The following is a 24,657-nucleotide window of genomic DNA, read 5'->3' on the forward strand; positions in this document are numbered from 1 at the left end:
ATGCAGCCGACCGTGTACAGCTATACAAGAATGGAAGAGAGCTTATGGGAAAGACAGAATGGGCTTTCGTTACGTGTCGAGGTAGATGATTGAATGAGGACCAAGATACGGCATACGGCGCGGCGTTCACCGGTTAACTTGGCAGCACTTGCACACATTGGGGGATGAGTGAATACCCACAGGTCCACCTTTGTTGTTGTTGATGTTTTCGTCCACCACCCATCTAGCAATCGAATATACATATATACACACACATACATAACATGGGCTACTGGCAGACTGCTTTGGTGAAGATGGGCGTTGCCCAACCGGGTCCGAAGATCACCTCTCAAGATCGAGCTATCTTAGAGTGAGCTCATGTCGGTCGGCTGACGTGGTGGATTTCCTGGTCAACATACTGATGTCTGTGGGTACAGCCTGAAGTTGCAAAGAGACAAGATGAAGCAGTACCAAAAGAGGGTAAGCTTCCTTGCTGGAGGTCCCCCGTAGATCCAGCTCAAGCTGACAATATCGAAGCTGCAAGTGGTGCTCGATCGAGAGAAGGAGATAGCAAGGGAAGCGTTGAAAGCTGGCAACAAGGTGTGCTATTCATATACCCATCCTAGCCTCCTCTTGCTGATCTTGTCTGTTAGACACGAGCATTGACAGCCCTACGACAACGGAAGTATCAAGAGCAATTACTGTCAAAGACCGATAACCAGCTTATGACCTTACAAGAACTGGTATGTCCTCTCTCTCTGACTTGAGCAATAATCAGAGCAACGTCGGTGCTGAATTGTACTTCGATCCTTGCTAGGTCAACACGATCGAGTTCACTCAAATACAAAACACGGTGATGCACGGCTTGGAGATGGGTGCCGACGTTTTGAAGCAATTACACGCCGAGATGTCATTGGAGAGAGTGGAGAAGTTGATGGATCAAACGCGAGAAGGCGTGGAATATCAGAGGGTACGTACAGCTTACGCAGGTCTATATCTGATGTACTTACCGATTCCGAATCTCGATTGACAGGAGATCGACGAGACACTCATGTCGAAAATGTCACCGGAAGAAGAGGACGAAGTACAAGAGGAATTGGAACGATTACAACGGGAAGCAATGGTACGTTTGCTTCATCACGTTGGGATTGGGGCAAGGTCTTTGCTTATTTGGGCTAATGCATTGGTTCTTCTCGCAGCCCGCGATACCGTCTGCCCCAGACACCCAACCCGTGTCTCTGCCCAACGTACCGGTGGAAGAACCGTCTACCGCGCAACCGATCACAACAAAACGTAGGTTGACGAAATTCGTGAACATACTTTCTCTGTGCTGATCATATACCGTCTCTACCGTACAGCGTCGAGACAAGCTCAAGAACCGGAAGGAAGGGCTCGAGTGGCAATGGCAGCGTAATCACGGACGGCTGGGGAAGATACCGAATGGTATGGGAAGTTATTGTATTTGATTGTAAGAGTCTCGTTATAACGTGTTGTATCAGGTTCCACATGATCTTGTGTAGGATACCAAGACCATATCTGAAGGCGATACATTGATGGTGCATGCATCGTCGCATTCTCAAAGTATCAGCTCGGTTAGGGGGTAGATGTGTAGTGCCAGGGTCGCGCTCTGCCACAAGTCGCCACCGGCGATTTGATCGGTAAGCGGTCATTACACGGACGATTCATCAGCATTCATCCTCCACTTCTCAAGTGTTATCCTATCTCTATCATCATACATTTCCATCGCACGTAGAAACCCTCTCAGTCCTTTCATCCCTCTTTGCTTTTGACAGATAAGGTACTGCATAGCTCTGGAATCAGCTGGCGCCTCGATCACACCATGCTTCCTATCAGAGCAGTTGTTCGATCATCTCCATGTCGGCGATGTCGGCCGACACAAGTCGCCCGATCTCTTGCCACCTCGGCTTCCAGTACACCAAACAGCATCGCCAACTCATCACGAGCGATCTCCCATTATCTGCAACAAGCTCGATCGCGCGATCTTCTGTCGACAACCCTGCAATCGCAACATAGATCGCTGCATAGTTCGTCACGCGAGCTAAAGGAGAAGCGATGGGTCAATTCGGCTGAGCCTGGAGAAGGTGAGGGCGAGGGTGAGGGCGAAAAGGAGAAGGAGAAGACGAAAGAGAAGAGCGAGGAGAAGCAAGTGAAGGATAGTTCTGCCGAGGCCGAGTCTTCTAAAGCTGCTGAAGAGAGAGCGAAAGCTGAATCGGCGGCAAAGACAAGTGAATCGACAGTGAAAGCATCATCTTCATCGTCCTCTTCATCAGCACCTCCTAGCCCTTCAACTCCTGGCAGTTCCGGTTCCGGTTCCGGATCGGGGACACCTCCTTCTACCGGCAAAGAGATCGCCAAACCTATCATCCCTGAGGTATATCCGCAAGTCCTCGCGATCCCGATCACCCATCGACCTCTCTTCCCAGGCTTTTATAAGGCTGTCACAGTCCGCTCTCCACCCGTCATCAAAGCGATCCGAGATCTTCAGGCTCACGGACAACCGTACGTCGGAGCCTTCTTGCTCAAAGATTCGACATCCGATTCAGACGTCGTCACCGATCTCAATCAGGTACACCCTGTCGGTGTCTTCTGTCAGATCACCAGCTGTTTCACATCGCAAGAGGGTGAGGGAAAGCCAGAAGCTCTTACAGCGGTTCTGTTCCCGCACAGGAGGATCAGGATAGACGAGCTCGTGAAACCAGGAGAAGGAGCGGGTCAGCAGGTTGCATCTTTCACCAGTTTTGTGGAGGAAGTGCAGAAGGGTGAGAAGGGTGAAGGAGAAGTGGAGAGCTTCGAGCCTGAGGTGCCATCCGTAGAAGAGGTCAGAGAGGAGCTTGGGACAGTCTCACAGGACAGGACCGAAGAGTCAGATGTTCCTGCCAGTGGTGAGTTTAATCCGCGCGGCCATTATCCCACACAAGCTTATCTTACAATGATTTAGAAACCAAATCCGAGCCTGCTGCGACACCGAAGAAGCCCCTCTCCCCTATCGGCTTCCTGCATTCCCTTGTCCCTGAAATATCACTCACAAACGTCACCAATGTTGGTCTTGAGCCCTACCAGAAGGACTCACAAGTCGTCAGAGCAATTATGAGCGAACTCATTTCTGTGTTCAAGGAGATCGCCCAGTTGCAGCCCATGTTCCGAGAACAAGGTGAGCCGGCATCAGCAAGTGACTGGTGTGTCATGCCGCTGACGTTATCATTATAATCCCAGTGACGAGCTTCGCCATCTCGAACACCTCTTCACAGGTCTTCGACGAGCCTGATAAGCTCGCTGATCTCGCCGCCGTGGTCTCCACTGCAGACGTTTCCGACCTCCAAGCTGTTCTGGAGTCTACCTCGATTGAAGACAGACTTCAGCGAGCTCTCATACTACTTAAGAAGGAATTGATCAATGCTCAACTACAATTCAAGATTTCTCGAGATGTCGACTCCAAGATCCAGAAGCGACAACGGGAGTACTACCTGATGGAACAGCTCAAGGGGATCAAGAAGGAGCTGGGAATGGAGAGTGACGGGAAGGATAAACTTGTTGAGGGATTCAAGGAGAAGGCTAGCAAGTTGGCGATGCCAGAAGGTGTTAGAAAGGTCTTCGACGAGGAGCTCAACAAGCTCGTTCACCTTGAGCCATCCGCTAGTGAATTCAAGTGAGTAACATTTGGACGCTCCCTTCCCGAGTTATTCCTTGCTGATAATCGTCTGGTGCAGTGTCACGCGAAACTACATCGACTGGCTTACACAAGTCCCTTGGGGTGTCCACTCTCCCGAGAACTACGACATCACCCACGCAGTTAAGGTTCTCGACGAGGATCACTACGGTCTCAAGGACGTGAAGGACCGAATACTCGAATTCATGGCGGTCGGAAAGCTAAGGGGTACGGTCGAAGGAAAGATCCTCTGTCTTGCTGGGCCGCCCGGTGTGGGAAAGACTAGTATCGGAAAGAGCATCGCTCGAGCTTTAGGTAGACAGTTCTACAGGTTCTCTGTTGGTGGTTTGACCGATGTTGCGGAGATCAAGGGTCACCGAAGGACTTACATCGGGTAAGTACTGTATTCAGCGTGAGCTCAGGATAAAACTTACGCCTGATTCAGTGCCATGCCCGGTAAACCTATTCAAGCTTTGAAGAAGGTCGCTACCGAGAACCCGCTCATCTTGATCGACGAAGTTGACAAGATCAGTAAAGCGTACAATGGTGATCCTGCCAGTGCTTTGCTGGAAATGCTGGACCCCGAGCAGAACAAATCGTTCTTAGATCACTAGTGAGTTGAAGCCGAATGGACTGTTCGAAGGGTAGAGCTAATCGGAGTGCATTTAGCCTTGATGTGCCTATCGATCTTTCCCGAGTGCTATTCGTCTGTACTGGTGAGTTTCCTACCGATGACTCTTACTTGTACGTGGCTAATTGCGCTCCCCAGCCAACGTGCTCGAAACCATTCCTGGACCTTTGCTTGATCGAATGGAAGTTCTTCAAGTCAGCGGTTACGTCTCAGCAGAGAAGATGAGCATCGCCGAGCGATATTTGTCACCTCAAGCCAAGGACGCTGCTGGGTTGAAAGAAGTGGATATCAACTTGGAGCCCGGAGCCATCGAGGCGTTGATCAGGTATTATTGCAGAGAGAGTGGAGTGCGAAACCTGAAGAAGCATATTGACAAAGTGAGTAGGGTGGTGATAACTAATTAATCAGATTTGGCTGACCCAACAATCACTTAGATCTACCGAAAAGCTGCTTTCAAGATTGTTACGGATCTTGGAGAGGATGCCCTTCCGGAGCCTAAGGCCTCTTCAGAAGGCACCGTCGAAACACAGCAGCCGGACGTCAAGCCAGCGTCCGAACATCTTCCTGGAGATCAATCACCATCACCTGGCGATGCAGGATCTACAACAAAGGTTACGACTGTACCCAGGGAGCCGATGAAGATCCCCGATAGTGTCCATGTCACTATCACTCAGGAGAACCTGCGAGACTACGTTGGACCGTGAGTTTTCGTCGCGTCGTCGTTGCTACGATAGCTGACATACTCGTGCAGACCCATCTACCACAAGGATCGACTATACACTTCCGCTCCTCCTGCCGGTGTCAGTACGGGATTGGGTTACCTCGGTAACGGGTCTGGTGCGGTTATGCCCATCGAAGTGACTGTAAGTTGATTTGACGTTCGTACCTCTTGCGCAACATGGGCTGACATCTATATATAGTCAATGCCTGGCAAGGGTAACCTCCAGCTCACAGGAAAGCTCGGCGAGGTCATCCGAGAGTCCGCCCAGATCGCCCTCAGCTACGTCAAGGCGAACGCTTACCTCCTCGGCATTACCAAATCCGAAGCAGAGGTCACCTTGAACGATCGAGATGTCCATTTGCACATGCCTGAAGGTGCTATTGGCAAGGAAGGTCCTTCCGCTGGTACTGCCATTCTTACTGCCTTCGTGTCCCTGTTCACAAAGACAAAGGTGGACCCTGATGTGGCTATGACTGGAGAGATATCATTGTTGGGTCAGGTATTGCCCGTAGGAGGACTCAAGGAGAAGATGTGAGTCATATTGTGCGGTGGAATAAAAGATCTATTTCTGATATTGTTTTCAACTCATTTAGTCTCGCTGCCCACCGAGCCGGTATCAAAAGTGAGCTAGCTGATATTCGTCTTTCGGAACTATTCAGCTAACTTGTTTGTTTCTCCGCAGAACTCATCGTACCCGCAGCATGCAAGCCCGACATAGATGAGAACGTTCCCGAATCCGTCAAATCCGGTATAGAATTTGTGTTTGTCGAAGATATCAGACAGGTGTTGCACGAGGTATTCAGAGGATCGGAAGTGGAAGAGAGATGGAGGGAGACACTGCCGAACGAGAAGGAGCCGGAGAGAGAGGTACATGGTCGATTAGAGTGATTTCCAAGTCAAAATATTTGTGGTGATTGATTTCTTGGCATGATGGTAACACAGGAGCACGAAGTAGAAGACAAAGTATTATATATATATGCATCGCATCACTCGGTCTCTGCTTACGAGCTTTACACTGATCGCTGAAGTTACGCGATGTCCTGGTAGGCGAAAAGACGATCGACATCAGGCTGATGAGCAGAAGGTGAGAGACAGCCAATGATACTAAAATACGATATTACATGATAAGATCAAGAGACAGAGAAGTGAGACCGAGTCCTAGGTACAGAGAGATTATATATTACTGCCTCATGCCTGATACGAACTACCTTCCGGTCAATACACTGAAAATCATCATTACCTGCTCGCTCTACTGACCGCAAGCTACTTCAAGCCATATTCCCAACCTCAACAGTGTTGATCTGCCCTTTGATATCTTCAAACTCGTAGTTTCCAATAGCATCACATGGATCATGCAATTTGATCCTGATATATTTGACTTTGTCAGCAGGGCTTGCAAAACAACACTTTAGTGCTATTTGCCAAGGTGTGTGACTCACAAACGACCTTGGTTGCCTACAAAAGAATAAGCATGGTTTGCTTTCAAAGGTCCTGCACTGCTATTGGTCCAGACAGATACTGCAACCAAGGAAGCATCGTATGAAAGAGGACCATCTGGAACAGCATAATCAGCATCTCCCCTACCATTGATGTCTGAACCAAATCTAGGTAGTAGGTAAGTTTCAAGTACTTGGTCACTCACACATCAGACCAGAAGTCATATGATCATGTGTCTCTGTGCTCATCCCAAGCCAAGACCAAACATCCGCAGAGGTGCCTGCTGCCAGGTTGTCCTTGGAGACAAGTGTCTCTTGTATTGCTCCTTGTATGACAGCATTGGGCCACCTATAGATTTGATAACAACGACAACATAAGTTGTCATCAAATTATCAGTTTTGCCAGCCCAAGGCAGTGCTGAAGGCTTACCAATGATCTCCAGAATTGAAGAGAAGTGAAGTAGTATCCTTGTGATCAACTGTGACGATCACATTTGTTCCGCCACTCCCCTGTGGAGCAAAAGTGATGAAAGCATGATCTGAGTTTGATCCATCTGTATGAATCTGGTTCGCCAATGGATTCCCTTGAAGATAAGCAGCAGAAATCAGACCTGCAGCCATTCTATCTCCTGGCCCACTTGCTATTGTAGCCAAGCGTCAGGGTGTTCCAAACAGTCTTTGCTGAGGATCATAGGAAGTGCTCAGCTAGTTTGACATCTGCTGCCCCTGGGCCTGATGTTGCCATGAGGCTCAATGATGCGGTGGTGGTAGTGGCAGCACGCTGTGCAATGTCTGATCCTGAGTTGAGAGGTGTTGCCCAAGCTCTCAATGCAAGTGGCAACAACACTGTTATCCAAACAAACCAAAATGTCAGTCTAAGAGAAGCTGAATCTTGCTGTGATCCTATCTGTTGTTGTAGGGGACTTACCGGTCACAATCATGTGTTTGTGCAACATATTGATAGGTGATATACTGTAGTCTGCTGAGTGAGGAGATATAGTCTGTTATGAGGTCAGCAAGATACAATGCTAACCAAATGAATCCAGTATGTAAGATCCGAACTGTGCCGTTTGCTTAGGATGTGGAAGAATCACCTGCTGTACTTCACAGGGTACAAAGGGAACTATGAAGCAGTTCAGGGATTGTAAAGGGGTTGTAACATGCATCTACCCCTGTTGAGCTGATCCACTCACCCCTTGGAACATTTTTTTCTCAGGGCACTTATATGAAAGGAGGGAGTATAATCATTTTGACATCGGAACAAAGGGATACAAGGGGTGTTTGATGAGATAACAGTGTCTGGAGCTTGTGGTACTGTTGAGCAGATTCAAAGACTGCAGTAATGAAGGCAGTGGAAACAATAGTTGTTGCAACATGATTGGTGATGATGATGACAAGGAGTGTCAATTCATGACCAACTGCGGGACTGTGTTTGGGCAGACTCTTTCAATGATGAATGAATGAGGGTGAGACTGGAATGGTGGGGTAATTATACCCCTTGGAAGTCATCTTTTGCTGCCCAGGCATTGGTCACAAGGTGCTTATAGAGGCCACATTAGAATGGTCGCAGCAGTAGCTTGCAGCTCAATACTTGGAATCCTGTATACTATGGCAAGGATCATAACAATGAGAACAAACTATATGTACTCAACAACAACCTATTACTAGAGATGATTGGATCACTCAGGTTCTGCTTGCCAACACTTCCAGTCTTAATTCAAATCCAATTCCGCATACACCCCAATCTCAATGGTGTTGATCTGGCCTTTGATGGCTTCAGAATCATAGTTTCCGATAGCATCACAGGGATCGCGCAATTTGATCCTAATTATAGTTAGACATGATTAGTGGTGCTCCCAACCTGTCCCAAGGTCTGTATCACACCACTCACAAATTACCTTGACTGCCCACAAGAGAATAGGCATGATTCACTTTGAGTGGTCCTGTAGTCTCATTGGTCAAGATAGCTACTGCAGTCTCTGAGGCATCATATGACAGAGGACCTCGTGGGTCTGGAACAGCAGCATCAGCCCATGTTGACTTCAAGGTAGTGTCTGAAGGTCACCTGCAGATATCAAAGCACTTGCTTACTCACACAGGCCATTAGAAGACATTTGAACATGGGTTGATGTGTTCACGCCACGCCAAGCCAGGAAAAGACATTTGCAGATGTCCCAGCTCCCAAATCATCCTTAGAGATGAAACCCTCTTGTATCGCTGCTTCAATGACAGCATTGGGCCACCTAAGTATGTGAAGTGATCACATTACAAGTTGATAATGAAACAGAATCTCCAATGCTCAGCATACAACACGATCTCTGTATGACAGTAACCAGTAGGGTAGGGAGACCCTTCATTGACCAGTGTTCACCTGAGCTGAACAGGAGTGAGGCGGTGTCCTTATAGGTAATATCATGAATCTCATCTGCTGCGGTATCTCCCTTCTTGGCAATATCAATGTATACATGAGCGGTGTCCGGTGTCTGGTCTGAATTGAGCCTTTGGACCACACTGTCAGAGGCGGGTCCGTTGACGGGCCTAAGCGAGGAATACGGGTTACGAATAGCACTAAGTCCTGTACCGAATTGTACAAGTCGAATACCGAGTGTACGAGACTTGGAGTTGACTGACAGATCGTTGTACGGGTTCCACAGTAGTGAACTAGACAGAGGAATATACATTCGTCACAGGAATAACTATGTACGAGTCCTGTGCTCATGTATATAAGTACCAATGATGCCACAAGAACCGTGGGAACGATTAGTCAGTCGAATCGGTCATCTCCTACGACGGCATTCGCCGGGCCGATGTCGAACTGGTTCCCGTTGGCTGGCGAGTCGAGCTATTCGGCGGCCGAGTCGGGCTGTCACGACATGAGTCGTTCGCTCAGTTGTACTGGGTCGTGACACACACTGGCTAAAGGTTGAATCTGAAGATAGGTAGCAGATATCAAGCCTGCAGCCATCCTATCCCCTGGTCCACTAGCTGGTGAAACCAAGTGACAGGGTGTTCTGTTCAGCCTTTGGTCAAGACGTCACTAGAAAGTGCTCACCCAGTTTGACATCTGTTGCCCATGGACCTGAGGTAGCCATGACACTCAAAGTTGATGTGGAGGAGGTGGGAGTTCGCTTCACAGTGTGCTGTTCTGAACTGAGGGGTGTTGCCCAAGCTTTCATAGCAAGTGGGAACAGTGCTGCCATCACCAATCTGATCAGATCCATAGCATTTCCTCTTGGCATGTTGACCATCCTCATCACTTGTCTCATGTCCACGGGTACTTACTAACCACAATAATGTACCTGAGAAACATGTTTAAAGTACTATACTGTGTCTGTCCAAGTAAGAGATAAGGCTGATCACAAACTTCCTGAAGAGGTTGTTAAGCATTGCGGCATATTTGTTGACTTTAGACAGCTGCACTATCTATTCAGGATTGAGGACATTCATCCCATGCACTCCACATACTACAAAGGAGAATGTCAGGCAGGTCAGGGACAAAGAAGGGGTTGGAACAATATTTACCCCTGCCAAACTGATCCTCTCACCCCTGAAAACACTGTGACACCAAAGTCAAAGGAATAGCACAAAGGAGGATATCAAAGGAGCAACTACAGTGGTAGTTGATGCAGTGTAGTTGTTTTGTGTATAAAGGCGGGGTCAGGCCGCTGATAACCCCCTTATCCGGCACATATTTTACAACTTATTACATACCAGAAGATGCAGTTGAACAAATCTACATTGTTTGGTAAGCGATACACTGCACCTGCAGATCAATCTGTCCAAAGTTTCCCCAGGCTACCAATACTGAGGTTTTTTCTCCCCCTCCAGCATTATTCCTTGTCACTCTCACTGCCAGGGGAGCTCCCCTGGATGGTGCTTCCGTTAAATCAAAGCGATCCCAACAAGCCCTTATGGGTGATAAGCTGCAAGGACAAGATATCAAGCTGGGTGAGTGCTCTTCAACTCAATTCACAGCTCCTATGTGATGTTTGAATCTCTGTTGACCTCACACTTGCAGCTAGTGGGCAAGGAGACTGGCTGGCGGCAGGCTTGTATTCAGCATCACTTGTCCAGCTCAAGGATGGTAGCAATCCCTTGAAGAATGCAATCAAACAAGGAGCAACAGATGATGAAGCTATCATCACGATGACTCAGGGAGATGGTTCAATGACTACTACCAATGACCAGCATGTCCTATACAAGGACACCACTTCACTTTTATTCAATGCAGGAGACTACTGGTGGGTAGTTTCAATTTCTACATAAGTACAGGCCACATTGGAGAACCTGTAATGAGCAAAAAGCTGAAACTTGTGTGTAATCAGGTGGCCAAACGCTTTTGTGCAGGCAGCACTTGATTTCAGCACAAATGATGGTGTCAGTGACCATACGTTGTCCCCTGGCTACTCTCAATTTGTATTCAGTTGGCTTGGTCTGTTCTCCTTAACAGTGGATAATCCAACTGATCAGCAACTTGGTGAGCGAATGCCTAATCATTGCATACTGGAAGTTACTCACATACCATGTCTGGAATCATTCTGTACCAGAGACCTACCTTTCCAAGGACGTGACCACTATACCCATTGTTATCCACACAAAGAGTGATGGAGGAGTACTGAAGGCATCACATTCATACTCAGTGGTAGGAGCAATGAAGGCCAAGAAAACTACTGGGGAGGAGTACACCCAGTGAGTTGCTCATCACAGTCTTGCCAGCCATCCCAGGCATGTGTTGTATCTCCTGTGTTGCTGATTGATCTAATGAACATGTAGGGTGAAGCTGCGAGATCCTTGTGATTGGCTTGTGAATTATGACCTTGCAGACATTAAGGGTCATGTTGACTGGCTTGACTATGGGTGTGAAGGTGGCTGCACAATTTGAGTGAGGAAGAACAGTTGGCACATACATACGAGAGTGCCAGTCCATGAACTGTGTCAGAGTCTGATTGCTGTCCGAGTATAGTATTTGTTGTTTGTCTGTAGTCCATGTATATTCATCCTCTTCTTTGCAAATGCACTATCGGGATCCCCAGAACACAGTGTAATCAATGCCAATAGAATGTCCACTTGCGTCACCGGTGTTGTAATAACACATTGCCTAGCCAGTGGCCAGCTACGCTATCTGAGCATTGCATCACACTATAAAAGGTCACGATAATTGGGGTCCTGCTGAACATCCCGATTGCTATATAAACCCGAGAATGTTGGTCTTGGTAGTTGTCATTCATGACATTTACATACATTGTAAAGTACTGTAGCAGCTAATCATATGATATTTCCATGTCACTCAATTATGGAACAAACCTGTGATCACAGTCATGTTTCACCACTGGGCTTCATGTATGATGTACGACATTGATTCCAATTGATGCTTGACATCACTAAGCTTGACATGCACATCATTTGTGCCACATGGATCACTCAGACCAAAGCTGATAGTCGTATAAGACCATAATTGGCATCAGCACAATGTCAAGCTCTTTCAAATGCCATCACATCACTAGTGGACTTACATAAGAGTCGCTTTGGAATCCTCTTGATCTGACCAAGGGAGCACAGTGTATGCATGGTTGGGAGTCAAGATTCCCGTGTCACCATTAGTTTGGATAACAACTGGATGATCGGTATGATCGGCCCCAAGAATATCCCCTTATCATGTGAATGTCAGTGATACAACTCATATTTTTTTCTTACAGCTCAATGCCTTCTGAGGTGATGCAGATGACCTACAAAGTATATCATCTCTCCAGCTGCTGAGGCTAGTCGCCTGAACTCCATGATAGCCAAACATCTTGAAGACATCTGCAGCAGTTCCTGCCGACAGAGTGCCATCTCTGATACCATCATAGCCGCCCATTCCAAGCATTGCTTGGACAATGCCATTAGGCCACCTAAACAGTCCACTCAGTCCATATTGTGCAAGTCCACATATATCACTTACCAGTAATCTCCATAGTTGAACTGCAATGAGTTTGTGTCAAAATAACAGGCAGACTGCTCCTGTTGCTTGCCATCCTCATCAATCAACTTGACAGAAACACATCCATTCTCAGCTGATCCATCTGCCCGCACATTCACAACGTTGGTCTTGATGACATCATCACTGAGTGCACCAAGAGCACAAATAGCTGCCGCAATCCAGTCACCAGGACCAGATTCTGCCATCATACAGTGGTCAGTACTTCAGTCATTCATACCAATGAATCTACTAACTCAGCATGATATCATGGCGTTGTGGAACTCCATCGCCTGCCCACACATTTGGTATACTGGCTCTTGCTTGGTGCTTGGTACTGTTGGACACCAAATGTGGTCGTCCAGCTGTCAAAACCAGGGATGATGCAAGAGCTGACAACAATCTTTAGTCAGCCATGTTGCTAGATAAATATTGGTGGCTGATGGTGTCCTGTCACAACAGGTTACTGTCAGGCTTACCTAAAAGTGTTGCTTTCACAGAGTACATATTAAGTGAATTTGATCAGTAAGTTGGATCTAAGACAGATGTATCTAATAGATTAGTACGGGATAGATCTACCGGCTGGACTCAACCCTCATATAAACAAGGGGTCTGTGTCATTTGCTAATATGTTCCTCCCCCAAAGGCTGGACCTCCTGTCACCTCTTGGCAGATGGGGTTTGAAAGGATGCACATGAAGGGAGTAGACGTTGGACACAAAGGTTATTCTTCATTGGTCTATCAGGGAATGTTGTGAAACAGATTTGTAAGTTTTAGATGTAGCACCCCTTTGGAATTTGTGATCTTGTTTCATCGCAGTGATTGCCACCCGCCCTGAGCTGCAAGGCTATCACACTCTATTGTATTGACAGACAACATCCAATGAGAAGATTGGAGGCGGCATCAGTGTTTGACAGTTTGCTGAAACCATTCCATTGGTGTTTCAAGGTCCATTTATCTACATCCAATTCAGTGTTTATAACAATGTTGTAGTAGTAATTCGAGAAACCGATGCTACACAAAGAGCTTTGTATCTATCCACTATAGCTACTGAGATCCTCCACCAAGGTCGGCATCAATGAAATGTGGCCAGTCCAAATGGTAGATCTGTATAAATGTCTCCCTCAAATCCCCCCAGCTTACATTTTGATAAGCTGTCTCTCCCTGACCATATGTATCCCATATCACAGTGCTACACATGGTCAGATCCAGTTTGACAAAGGACGAGCAACAACCAGCTTACTTGTTGGTATCAGTTTCAAAGTGGCTGACAGTGTAATATTGGTATGGTGCAAGTTTCAGGTGCAGCTCTTGCGCAGTCAAAAGTAGGACAGGTGAGCCTGAAGATTATGTTATATGATCAGTGAACAGGTGCATTGAGACTCTGTGTTGATGATGAGTCTATAAAACCGGCCTACCTGTTGCTTTCTGAAGCCATTCAACTGAAGTGAAGGGCAAAAACTCAGTTGATTGCTACTTACCTGCCAAATGACCATTGGCTATGCTCACTGAGTAGTCTGTCATCTTGGGGGAAATCGTCTCTTGTCTGTTGGCACCGGTCAGTTCGATCTGTCACATGTGTGAAGCACACCTACAGCAAACAATCCAGTAAGGTATGTGAGACCCCAAATCCCAGCCTCCATATAGTCCTGCTGTATCTCTCTTGCTGTCCTGAGGTTGCCATTCTTCACTCCAGATCCCCCCATCTTCTCCACACTACGGTCTATGGCACCTCCTATCCTTTATTGCATGCAGATATGTCAGCAAATGATGGTTACAGAACATACAAGTAGACACACCAAGCCCCATGTGCATTGTCACTCCTGTTCCTTGTTGCATCTGAATAAGTAACTTGAGTATGGTGTGCAGTGTGGTTCAGATCATATGTGGTGTATTGCACAATCTGAGTGGTCGATATGTCTCCTTCAATCACCTGAACTTTTGTCTCTATCCACTCTCTATTACATTTCATCATTGCGCAGGCTGGTGCAATCTGGTTTGATAGGTGTTGTTATGAAGAATGAGAAGAAGTACATCAGTCAAAATAGCACTGTGTATAAATCAGCCATCTGCCAGAGACTTACCAGCCAGTCAGCGCCAGTACTGCAAAATAATGTGGAACAGTTGGCCACTCCTCCAGGACCATAGATAGAACTACCATGAGTGTCACTGGCACCTGCAGTGGTGACTGTAGATGGGATACTGCCATTGCTTGCAGTTGATGGCAAAGCCTGAGATCCGCTAGCCACATGTGTGTTTGTCCCACTGCTGGAAGGTTTGGTGCTGGTTGACATCAACATGCTGTCACTGGTGTTTGTTGGATCAACACTGCTAATTGTAGGGTTTAAGCTGGTGAAGCTAAATGCAGTGTTAGGGCCAGATGCAGAACTTGAATTGAGAGTAGTGCTATCAACAACGCAAGAGCCATTGGCTGCAGGAGCAGGGATAACACCAATACAGGAGTCTGTGACTGAGCTGCTTGGGAATGTGCTGCCACTTCTGCCACCTGCACTGGTTGTCTCACTGGGTGGTACATTGCCATTTTGTGTTGTGCCAGCTACAGTATAGCTGAATGTGCTGGTGGAATCGATAATAGGTGTTTCTCTTTTACGCAACGTACTTGAATGTCGATTGACCAAGGGTGTGGCCATGGTGGTGATACCAGAGATTATAGCAGGTTGATCGATTATTTTTGCACCAGGTGCACCTATGACTGAAATTATTGAGCTTTTTATCACCTCGGAAGCACCCATAGGACTAACCCAGTACAGGAGGGCCGAGGATGACAAGGAGTGACAACAGCACTATCATAGCAGTTACTGTGCTGTTTCCCTTGACGGTCACTTTCTGCTCAGAGGGATAGATCGACCTGAACAAGCTAATTTCTACAATGACAAGCAGATATTATTATGACGACAAGGCTGATGCAAAGCGTTACATGAAGATGAAACATGCAACACACTTTTGTGTCTAGTAATGTCAAAGGATAGCTGAAGATAACCTCCTTTCAGTAAAGATAATGGAACTAGGATCCAGAGTGGTGAAACAAACTCTCAAATCATGTGACTGTCTGCCTTGTATGCAACAGTTCCAGAGTAGTTTCGTTCTCAGTACATATCTTACAATCATAAGGGCAGTTTGTTGCATAGAAAGTGCAGTGCTTGGCAGCAACCAACCTCAACACCTTGTGCCATAAGTGCTGATCCATTGATACTACATATGGCGATCAAATGATGCATCACGTCACAGCGATTCTCCGAGTGGTGAACCCTTGGGTGCATTATACCGCTCATTTGGTACACCAGTGCAACCTGATCACTGATCGGCTGATGAAGCTTAAACGGTTCCTGACATCATTTTGCCGAGTTACGACGTAACTCAAGCATTTTAGGCGACGGGTAGTCGCCCAACCGCGTCTAACATGATCCACGTTCGAGTCATCAGTCACTCACCCCAGAGAAGGTCTCTATAAACGGTACAACAACGGCAATATCGCCTTTCTCCTCCTTCCACAACGTCATTTCATACCATTAACAACATGACCACCTATTTGAACAAGTACACTCTGCCTTCTCCAGAGATTCCAAGGGATATTCATCGCAATACGCCAGTGGAGGAATACGATTTTAACTATGTCTTCGATGTCGTCCCACTCAAGTCTGACAAGGTTGAACTGAGACCGTTGGTAGTGAGTCTTCCTCTTGCTCTGCTCGATATCGAAGTGTTTGGCACGAAGTGTTTGGCTTCAACTGAACCTCCTGGAATCCGGTCAGCCCTCGCTTCATGCGCAATTGCTTTTCGACGGGATTCAGAAACATCCTGAAGTCTTACAATGGTTGGGTATCAAGCCGTTCCAGAGTGTTGAGGACGTGTTAGTCTGGATGGAGACGACTTGTCGACTGCCAATCGTAAGTATCCCAGATGACACAACAACCGCTCATCACGACGTCAACCGCGCACCGGGCGTACTCTCAAACAGCTTACGTCGTACCATAGGACTCGCTCTTCTTCGCCATCTTTACAGAACCACCTCATTCCGAGACTCGAGTGGACCCCAAAGACTATGTTTTCGCGGGTGTCATCGGTATGATCAACTCGAACTACCAAGCGATGATTAGTGAACCTGGGTACATCACCATTCTCACCCCGTTCCACGTAAGTGCGGTACTCTCGTTTATCTTCGAGCTCGCCTGTGCCCTCCGCGCAACCTTGCTCTCCATGTTGCACCCTTCAAGCTGACTGAGATACCAGCGAACTCATGTCCAAACCCACGCTACTGGTTTGATCATGCATCGTATTCTGGACCATCCCTCCCAGGGCGGTCTCGGCCTCCGTCGTTGTCAGTGGATCACAACCACTCTCAACATCGCGAGTCAGAATGCGTCGAAGAGATTGGGTTACACTCCCGAAGGTGTACTGAGGTGCATGCGAGTCCTTCCTCCGGGTAAAGAGGGTATACAGGGTAAGTCGAAGACTATGTCTGATGGCTATCGTCAACTATCGCGAAACAGTTCGGGATTCGCTGACGCATTGGCCTGACCCACGCAGAGGGCCGTCCAGGCGTCAGGCAGGAAGACCAAATGGTCAGACACGATTACTACTCCTCAGTCACGTGGTACGAGTGGGAAGAGAAGATTAGAGAGCACATCGACAAGCTCATGGCTAGAGTTTGATGTTCATATGCAGGAGTCGTAGCATTCCTTCGACGTATTCTTGCGACAGGTACTGTTCGGAATGGCTCCTACAAAGGTTGTAGGATAGGTTCGAAACCGTTAACAAGATTGTAGATTGTACCAACGGGCTGATTGTAGATATCGTAAAACGGAAAATGAAAGGACCGTAATGAATTTGAGCAGTGTGGACAAGATGAAACGGCTTGTAGTCATCCTTTCACTGTGTTCAATGTCTCCATTCGACACGCATGGGCATCAAGTCCTCCTGAGATCTGACATCTTACTTTTATCTTGGTTGATTGCCTGAATATCGATCCCCTCTCCATTTCGTCTGTTAACCACACCTCAAATTCTAAGACATGTATTTCGCTTCTACGCCATACGTGGCCAATACTTACCCATACTACCCATACTCTACACCTGATGCCCTTTCTGGACCAGCCCCAATCTACACCATGCTCGTGGTTGGGATGGTGTTCTTCATGGCTGCAAACGTGATGCCCAACTTATTACCAGCTGCCGACAGGATAATGTAAGTGCAGGGGTTCTTCTGTCCTCCTGTCGGACTTAGCTTCGATGGGAGAGCTGATCGTAATCGTCATGACGGACAGGAATGTCGCTCCATTTGCGTTACAGTGGGGTTTCTTCATCATCATCATTGCTCTCAGTAAGTGAAGGTTTCTTTCCGACGGATAGCCAACGGACGAGACTTGCTGATGTGCGTGTAGTGGTGCAGATGATGGGGATGATGCCAGGAGTCCCGCAGCTACACATCACTTACGTTCATATGACCATTGCCACTCTCCTGTGAGATTCTCTGTGTCTCTATCACGCGCTTGGTTTTCACTAACCTGTTCCTGCTCCGCGCCATGATATAGCTTCATCATCATGTGGAACCAAATGGCGTCCAGCTCTGACGTATCATCTCCAGAACCCAAGAAATCCTCATCATCCTCGTCATCAGGCTCCTCATCGTCATCGAGAGACAAACCGTCCGAGGAGAAGAAAGAAAAGAAGCCTGAAGAACCCAAGCAGGAACCATCACCTTGGGACGACCTTCGGGCGCACCCATCGGCCTTTTTGACGACTAAGTTTGAAAAGATGATGCCATGGCCGTTCCCAATGGGTAAAGCTGATACGGAAGGGAACGAGTTGTGGTGGGAGAAAGGCATGCCCAGTCATGTGTAAGTATGGTCTGGTTTATCTAAAAACTATCGCATGTCATGAGGTCTTTTTATTCACCGGCGAAGCGGGTGCCCTGAAGCGTTAGTAGAGGAAGCTGACTTATGACGGCTGCGTATCAGGGGACACTTCAACAAGCCCAATACCGAGGTTCCGAAAGCGACTCCAGGAGATGAAGACAAGAAGAAGAAAGAGAAAGAAGAGAAAGAGAAAGCCAGAGCCAAAGAAAAGGAAAAGGAAAAAGAGAAGGCGGCAGCGGAGAAAGCTAAGCAACCCGAAAAGGAAAAGGAGAAAGATAAGGCGAAGGAGAAAGAGAGAGCAGAGAAAGAAGCTGCTGCCATGGCCAAAGCCAAAGAGGAAGAAGCGAGGAAGAAGAAAGAGATAGAGAAGATGCAAGCGGAACAAGCTCGGAAGAAGGCTGCCGAGGAGAAGTGAGCAACCGATCTGCAGGTGTTGTTGATTCCATGCTGATGTGGTTAGTAGGCAGAAGCAGAAGCTGCGAAGGACGAAGTATCTTGCGATGATCATAGGTATCAGTTTTGGTAGGTCCACTCATGGCGGTCAATGTCAGCCTGTGCTTGCTAAAATCGACGTTCAGTAAACAGGACCCTTGGATTCCTCCTTCTCCTGATGTTCTCACTTCAGCTCATCTCGCAAGAGCTTAACCAACCGCCTACAAGCCAAGCGCTCTCCGGACCACCTTCATCTAGCTCTTCCTCCAGCTCCTCGTCATCGTCGTCGAGGTCCTCTTCCGGTGAGAGCGACAAGGAGAGGGAACGCGCTGAGAAAGAGAAGAAGGTGAAGTTGCAAGCGATGAAAGAGAAGGAGATGGCGGAGAGAGCTAAAGCCGAAGGCAAGAGCTCGTCTTCGTCCTCTTCTTCTAGGCCCTCTTCGTCCTCTTCGTCATCGTCTTCTAAACCTTCTTCGTCTTCTTCCTCATCGTCGAAACCCTCTTCTTCCAGTCCTTCCTCCAAAGAATCATCTTCCAGCTCATCATCCTCGAAATCGTCTTCATCATCGTCAAAATCGAGCGGCGAGCCCGTTGGCAGCGAGGCGATTCGTAAAGCTGCAGGAGCGCAGACTGTTACGCATGCTGATCCTGACGGAAGTGATATCGGAGTACCCTACAAGGTGAGTCAAGGTATATGACCGATACCACCAGTGCATTGATTGACGTTGGGTTCAGGTCGGATTTGGGATGCACTATATCCACTTGCCAGATGCGACGAACAATCTGGTCATGCCCCCATCTTTCATCCCAAGCGAAGGCATATCGCATCCGTTGATGACCACCACGTATAGGCAGTATGCCAACTAAGTTGGATGAGGAGGAAGCATGCATACATACCGAGTTGTAAAGATTAATCCAGCTACGTCCAGTTCGCCTTCCCCGCGATAAGGGCGATCACGTGACTGGATGAACGCGGTTGACGCGTACACTTTCGTACATTGCGGATTCACCTCGTCGTTATTGATTTCCTTTGCGTTTGCTTTTCACCTTGTTCACGGGTTGAGACACACTTCTTCCAAGTAAGATCACATCATGGCGAGGGAACCAATGAGACGTCCTAGGGTCTCACCTGACTCGGACGAAGAAGATACCGAGGAACGTCCTTCGGCAGAGGTGCGTTTGCCAGTGCGAACGTTGATTGATACCTGATATTTGATGTTAATCTCATTTTGGTCGAGCAGGTCAAGCGGGTAAAACTGGAAAAGGTGAAACGAGAACGTCATGCGGAAGGATCAGCATCATCATCCTCTTCCTCGACATCAGAAGACGAGGATGAAGAAGAACCGATTCCCGATTTAGATGAGAACGATGAGAGCGGAGGCGAGGAAGATGATTTCGAGGAGCCAGAATACGGGGACGAGGATCTGGTAGCTGCATATGAGGCTGCTAAAGCTCATCAAAAAGGTTACGCTGGGGTGAGTGCACATTTATATCAAGGTGACGCGTTCTCAGTCGACCATTGTTGTTAGTCCGTCGCCGATGCTGGTGTGCTCAAGTCCATCTCGTTGGTTGATTTCATGTGTCATCGACATCTGACAGTGGAATTTGGGCCAAAGATGAACTTCCTCGTCGGGCATAATGGAAGTGAGTTGTATGGATATAAGGAGTCATTATCTAGAGAGACTGAGCTGATTCTTTGTCACAGGTGGTAAATCGGCGGTACTCACGGCTATCGCTGTAGCTCTGGGTGGTAAAGCTATGACTACTGGGAGAGGTCAAGGTCTCAAAGATCTGATCAGAAAGGGTGCCGAGTGAGTTGTTCCGCTTTGATGTTCCGTCGCAGACTGACAACGTTCACAGCAAAGCAATCATTACCGTTGTAATGGCCAATGCCGGGACGGAGGCATTCAAACCCGACGTCTACGATCCATATATCGTCATTGAACGGTCTATCGCGGCAAACGGTAGCTCATCTTACAAGTTCCGAGCCACCAAGGATGGCAAGACAATAGCCAATAAGCGATCGGAGCTGGACGACATTTCGAAGCATTTTAACATCAATATCGACTCGCCTCTGACAGTGCTCACCCAAGATCAATCGCGAAGTTTCCTGCAAAATGCCGATCAAGGAAAGTTGTACAAGGTCAGCTGAAATCGCTTCCTGTCTTGTCTTGATGTAGGCTGATATCGTCTGCTTTAGTTCTTCCTCAACGGTACACAGCTGTCGACGTTGCTGGACACGTACAACGTCGCATCTCAGAACATTGAACAACTTAAGAACCACATCAAGAGACAACAAGAGGCCATTCCACATCTCCGCGAGAAAGTAGAGTCGGACAAACGCAAGCTTGAGGCATCGCGAAAGATCCTCGACCAGAAAGCTAAAATGACTCATCTTTTGAATCAGCTGTGTTGGGCTTATGTGGCCGACAAGGAAAAGGTGCGTACTAAACCTTCCGACCTTGTGATCTGATGATGTGACGCAGAAACGGGACGAGACCAAACACATAATTGAAGAATTCGATTTGAAAGTGGAAGAGGCGGAGGTGAAGATGCTTCGATGTGAAGTGAGTTTTCCATTGATCACACAAGGTTTCGAGCTGAAACAATTGCGATTTCAGAAAAAGCTCCCTCTGCTTACTGAGAAACTGCAACAAGGAGGTCGCGAAGCGGAACAATTCAACGCCAACCAGGCCCCGCTGAAGCGTGCGGTGGCGGATGCAAAACACATGTACGACGAAGCCCGGAAGGAGATCCGGTCGATGGAGGTAAGCGGTTTCGCTGAAATATCTATGTGCCACGTACTGACCCGCCACAGCTTGAAACAAATGATCTCCGAGAGGAAATTGAAACGGACAAACGGGGTCTGACGAACCTGGAGCGAAAAATCGAAGCCAAGATGCGTCTCAACGAACCCGCCCTACAAGCGGAACGGACTCAATTGACGGACAGAAGGGCGAGAGTGGATGCCCTGCTCAATAAACTGAGAACCGAGAAACCCATCCGACAAAAGGAATACGAGGAGAAGGCGAATCAAAGACACGCTGCTTCAAGGGAGCTGGAAGATATCCAGTATCAACTTCGCGAACAAGAATCGGTGACAAGGCAGATCCAAGAGAAGATCGGTAACCTTGAACGACAATCGGTCCATCGAGTTTCTGCATTTGGAGCTGGCATAGAGCCGCTGATGAAGGAGATTGCAAGAACTCGTTGGCGACATTCGCAACCCCTGGGTCCCCTTGGTTTGTATGTCAAATTGGAGGACATGCGCTATCGAGACGCGATCCAGTCGATCTTGGGTGGTACGCTATGTTGCTTTGCGGTCCGAGATCCTCAAGATCGAGCGACACTTATGGATATGTTAAAGCGCCATGCTCGAAAGTAAGTCGCCTTACCAAGTGTAGTACAGTCGAAACTGATTGTGTATTGGTCTTCCAGTGGTTATCGCCCAGGTAGCGGTTCCAATGCGTTGCCTCCTGTGTTTATGCATTCAGGCGATCTGTTCGACTTTTCGAGAGGTGATTTGAGCACGTATGGTGAGACTATACTGAGTAAACTTCGGGTAAGTATTTCGGCCTATGATGGGCAGCTCGGGATCGGGTCGCTGATTGAGTCTCGCAGTTTGAAAACGAAGAGGTTCTGAGACTTCTGATCACCATGAGCAACATCGAACGAGTCTTCCTCGCACCAACCCTTGTTGAAGCCAACAGGCAAATGGACCGGTTGCTTACCGACGACATCGTACCTGGGTGTCAGTTCTATGCTGCTGATGGTATGACTACATCGGGGAACAAACGGTAAGCCAGGATAACTCCCTTGACCTTTGGAGCTAGCTAACGGTGAGCGCAGAGCGAAACAATCCGGACCCTATCCTCAGTGGCGGGGCAACACTCTCTTCGCCAAGGATCTTAAGGCTGATGTCGAGTGAGTGTCTGGTGTCTCGGTGTTTACGAATGCAAGCCTGATACTGACCCTGACCAAGGCGAGCCAAAGAGACACTCCGCGAAGCAAACATGAAGCGAGACGAAATCCAGGCCACCGAGCGCCAAGCTAAAGAGAAGATTGTGGCTCTGAACAACGAACTCAATGGTCTCACCGTGAGTACAACAACCAGAGATCTACCGAGCATACCTAACGAGACCGGAGCAGGCCAGAATCTCCGCCATCAACAAAGGCTTTGAGCCAGCAGAGAGAGATCTCGAAAACATCCGCAGGCGGCTAGCCGAGATGGCTTCTAGTGATCTGGAGACTACTGAGTCCTTACGCGACGTCAGTGTACCGTGTTGTTCTGTGACACATGCTGACTGGTTGTGCTACAGGAACTGGTCAGGAAGATCGAGCATGCTGAGGAGAACCTGCGGAAATATGTGGCCGACATGGAGGCGAAGAAGGCAGCCCTGGCTGATCGGATAAAGGAGATTGAGGCGCGTCAGAAGGAGGTGGACGAGTTCGGCGAAAAGGCCGCCGTGAAAGTCGTGAGTTTACGTGGTCCTAATCCAATCTGAGATATAGAACATTCGCCTAATGGTCTATGCAGGGAGAGATTCAGAAGATCGCTCAAGACATAGAGAAAGAGAGAGCCAACAGAGCTCATTACGAAAAGTCGAAGCAGAGCTACGAGGAGAAGCGGGAACAACAACAAGCTGTTTTGAACGAGCACGAGAAGAACCTGGAAGTATGTCTGTCTTGACGTTCAATAGCTGAAGTCGTGAGCTGATGCTTTCGCTCCTGCTTAGGACTGGACGACGCAAGCCAGAAATTTCTGTCCAACAAGAGTGGAAACGAGACACAAACCGGAAGTCATTGAGAGGGAGAGGGGAGTATTGGACAAGTCGATCAAAGATGCTGAGAGAGCGTGAGTCGTCTCGCACCACTTCGTTTCAGTCACTTTGGTAAACCTGCAAACACAGCTTGGGCTTCGATTCGACCCAATTGACGATCGAATACAAGGCTCGAAAGAAGCAACTACACGATGTCGAATCGAACTTGAAGTCCCTTGTCATCATGCACAGAGTATGTGCCATGTTGTTGCCTTTTGAAATGTCGAGTCCGATGTCTGATTCAACTTCTCTTAGGTGCTCACGAAAGCTATGAACACGCGTAAACAATGGTGGTCAGAAACGCGAAGTCATACAGCCCTACGTGCACGAACAGCGTTCGTTGTGTTCGAGAACTTGCGAGACCTGGACGGGAGATTGGAATTCGATCATGACAAGGAGAGACTGTCGCTTGTTGTAAGTTGCGTAGCCTTTCTGATTGTACGTGGCTGACAGATGGCCTTATTCTAGGTCCACTCAACCACACGTACGCAATCGCAAGACGGCACGACCCAAAAATCGCACTACAAGACACCGAAGAACTTGTCAGGAGGCGAACGGTCCTTCTCCACTGTCTCACTGCTCCTTGCATTATGGAGCACTGTACCTTGTCCCATCAGAGCGTTGGACGAGTGGGACGTGTTTTTGGATGCGGCGAATAGGAAAGTGGCAGCGAGCATGTTGATGAATGGAGCGAAAGAGAGTGACGGGAAGCAGTTTATCCTGATTACACCGCAGGTGAGTGATACTCTACAAGCGGTCTGTAGCAATGTCGAGATGACTGATGTGGAGCTAATCATTCGGTTCGTATGTAGGATATGGCGGGAATCGATGTTAGTGGACCTGATAAGAAGGTCATCAGGATGGCAGATCCAACGAGAAACCAGTGAGTGCCACCCACTTTTTCGATGTGTGCAAAATGTACAAGCAGCTCATCTCTCTCGCTCGTATCCCCAGGGGTACTCTGCAATTCTAAGGAGAACACACGTAGATTCGTGCAGATGTGGACTACTTCATTTGGGTTATATAATCACCTTGTACATATGTATGAATTCACGAAATGTAATGAGAATAAAGCCACAAGTGTAAAGTCCTATGCATAGTATCAGAGACATGCGTGTCCATCTAAATTGTCTAGTCAAGC

The 24,657-nt window shown here is 47.9% G+C and overlaps 5 protein-coding genes across 5 annotated transcripts; all 5 read left to right on the plus strand.

Annotated features, from left to right (window-relative positions):
- Window positions 1–263: 263 nt before the first annotated feature.
- On the plus strand, window positions 264–1,393 carry CI109_103034 (uncharacterized protein; the record flags this gene model as incomplete). Its single annotated transcript, XM_032001419.1, has 8 exons — window positions 264–349; window positions 417–459; window positions 517–579; window positions 633–722; window positions 797–949; window positions 1,013–1,102; window positions 1,179–1,272; window positions 1,338–1,393. The coding sequence occupies 8 exons, from the start codon at window positions 264–266 to the stop codon at window positions 1,391–1,393; spliced, it is 675 nt and encodes a 224-aa protein (XP_031864309.1).
- Window positions 1,394–1,819: 426 nt separating this feature from the next.
- On the plus strand, window positions 1,820–5,886 carry CI109_103035 (ATP-dependent protease La; the record flags this gene model as incomplete). Its single annotated transcript, XM_032001420.1, has 12 exons — window positions 1,820–2,882; window positions 2,939–3,151; window positions 3,214–3,646; window positions 3,708–4,040; window positions 4,092–4,259; window positions 4,316–4,362; window positions 4,416–4,654; window positions 4,712–4,977; window positions 5,029–5,140; window positions 5,198–5,529; window positions 5,592–5,620; window positions 5,681–5,886. 12 exons carry the CDS (start codon window positions 1,820–1,822, stop codon window positions 5,884–5,886), a joined length of 3,441 nt encoding a protein of 1,146 aa, XP_031864310.1.
- A 10,042-nt stretch (window positions 5,887–15,928) lies between these two features.
- Window positions 15,929–17,063, plus strand: CI109_103036 (uncharacterized protein; the record flags this gene model as incomplete). Its single annotated transcript, XM_032001424.1, has 5 exons — window positions 15,929–16,078; window positions 16,164–16,298; window positions 16,387–16,545; window positions 16,642–16,852; window positions 16,939–17,063. 5 exons carry the CDS (start codon window positions 15,929–15,931, stop codon window positions 17,061–17,063), a joined length of 780 nt encoding a protein of 259 aa, XP_031864314.1.
- Window positions 17,064–17,422: 359 nt separating this feature from the next.
- Window positions 17,423–19,563, plus strand: CI109_103037 (uncharacterized protein; the record flags this gene model as incomplete). Its single annotated transcript, XM_032001425.1, has 8 exons — window positions 17,423–17,595; window positions 17,675–17,730; window positions 17,792–17,870; window positions 17,942–18,247; window positions 18,368–18,676; window positions 18,729–18,787; window positions 18,844–19,376; window positions 19,432–19,563. The coding sequence occupies 8 exons, from the start codon at window positions 17,423–17,425 to the stop codon at window positions 19,561–19,563; spliced, it is 1,647 nt and encodes a 548-aa protein (XP_031864315.1).
- A 225-nt stretch (window positions 19,564–19,788) lies between these two features.
- Window positions 19,789–24,403, plus strand: CI109_103038 (uncharacterized protein; the record flags this gene model as incomplete). The annotated part of the gene is made up of 21 exons (XM_032001426.2): window positions 19,789–19,869; window positions 19,938–20,171; window positions 20,226–20,340; window positions 20,402–20,507; window positions 20,557–20,839; window positions 20,897–21,136; window positions 21,183–21,263; window positions 21,318–21,464; window positions 21,515–22,077; window positions 22,135–22,258; window positions 22,318–22,493; window positions 22,546–22,620; window positions 22,679–22,793; window positions 22,846–22,965; window positions 23,016–23,171; window positions 23,234–23,371; window positions 23,433–23,551; window positions 23,607–23,709; window positions 23,772–23,930; window positions 23,985–24,251; window positions 24,329–24,403. 21 exons carry the CDS (start codon window positions 19,789–19,791, stop codon window positions 24,401–24,403), a joined length of 3,477 nt encoding a protein of 1,158 aa, XP_031864316.2.
- Between the last annotated feature and the right edge of the window lie 254 nt (window positions 24,404–24,657).

This window comes from Kwoniella shandongensis, chromosome 5 (assembly GCF_008629635.2).
Source record: "Kwoniella shandongensis chromosome 5, complete sequence".
Taxonomy (NCBI): domain Eukaryota; kingdom Fungi; phylum Basidiomycota; class Tremellomycetes; order Tremellales; family Cryptococcaceae; genus Kwoniella; species Kwoniella shandongensis.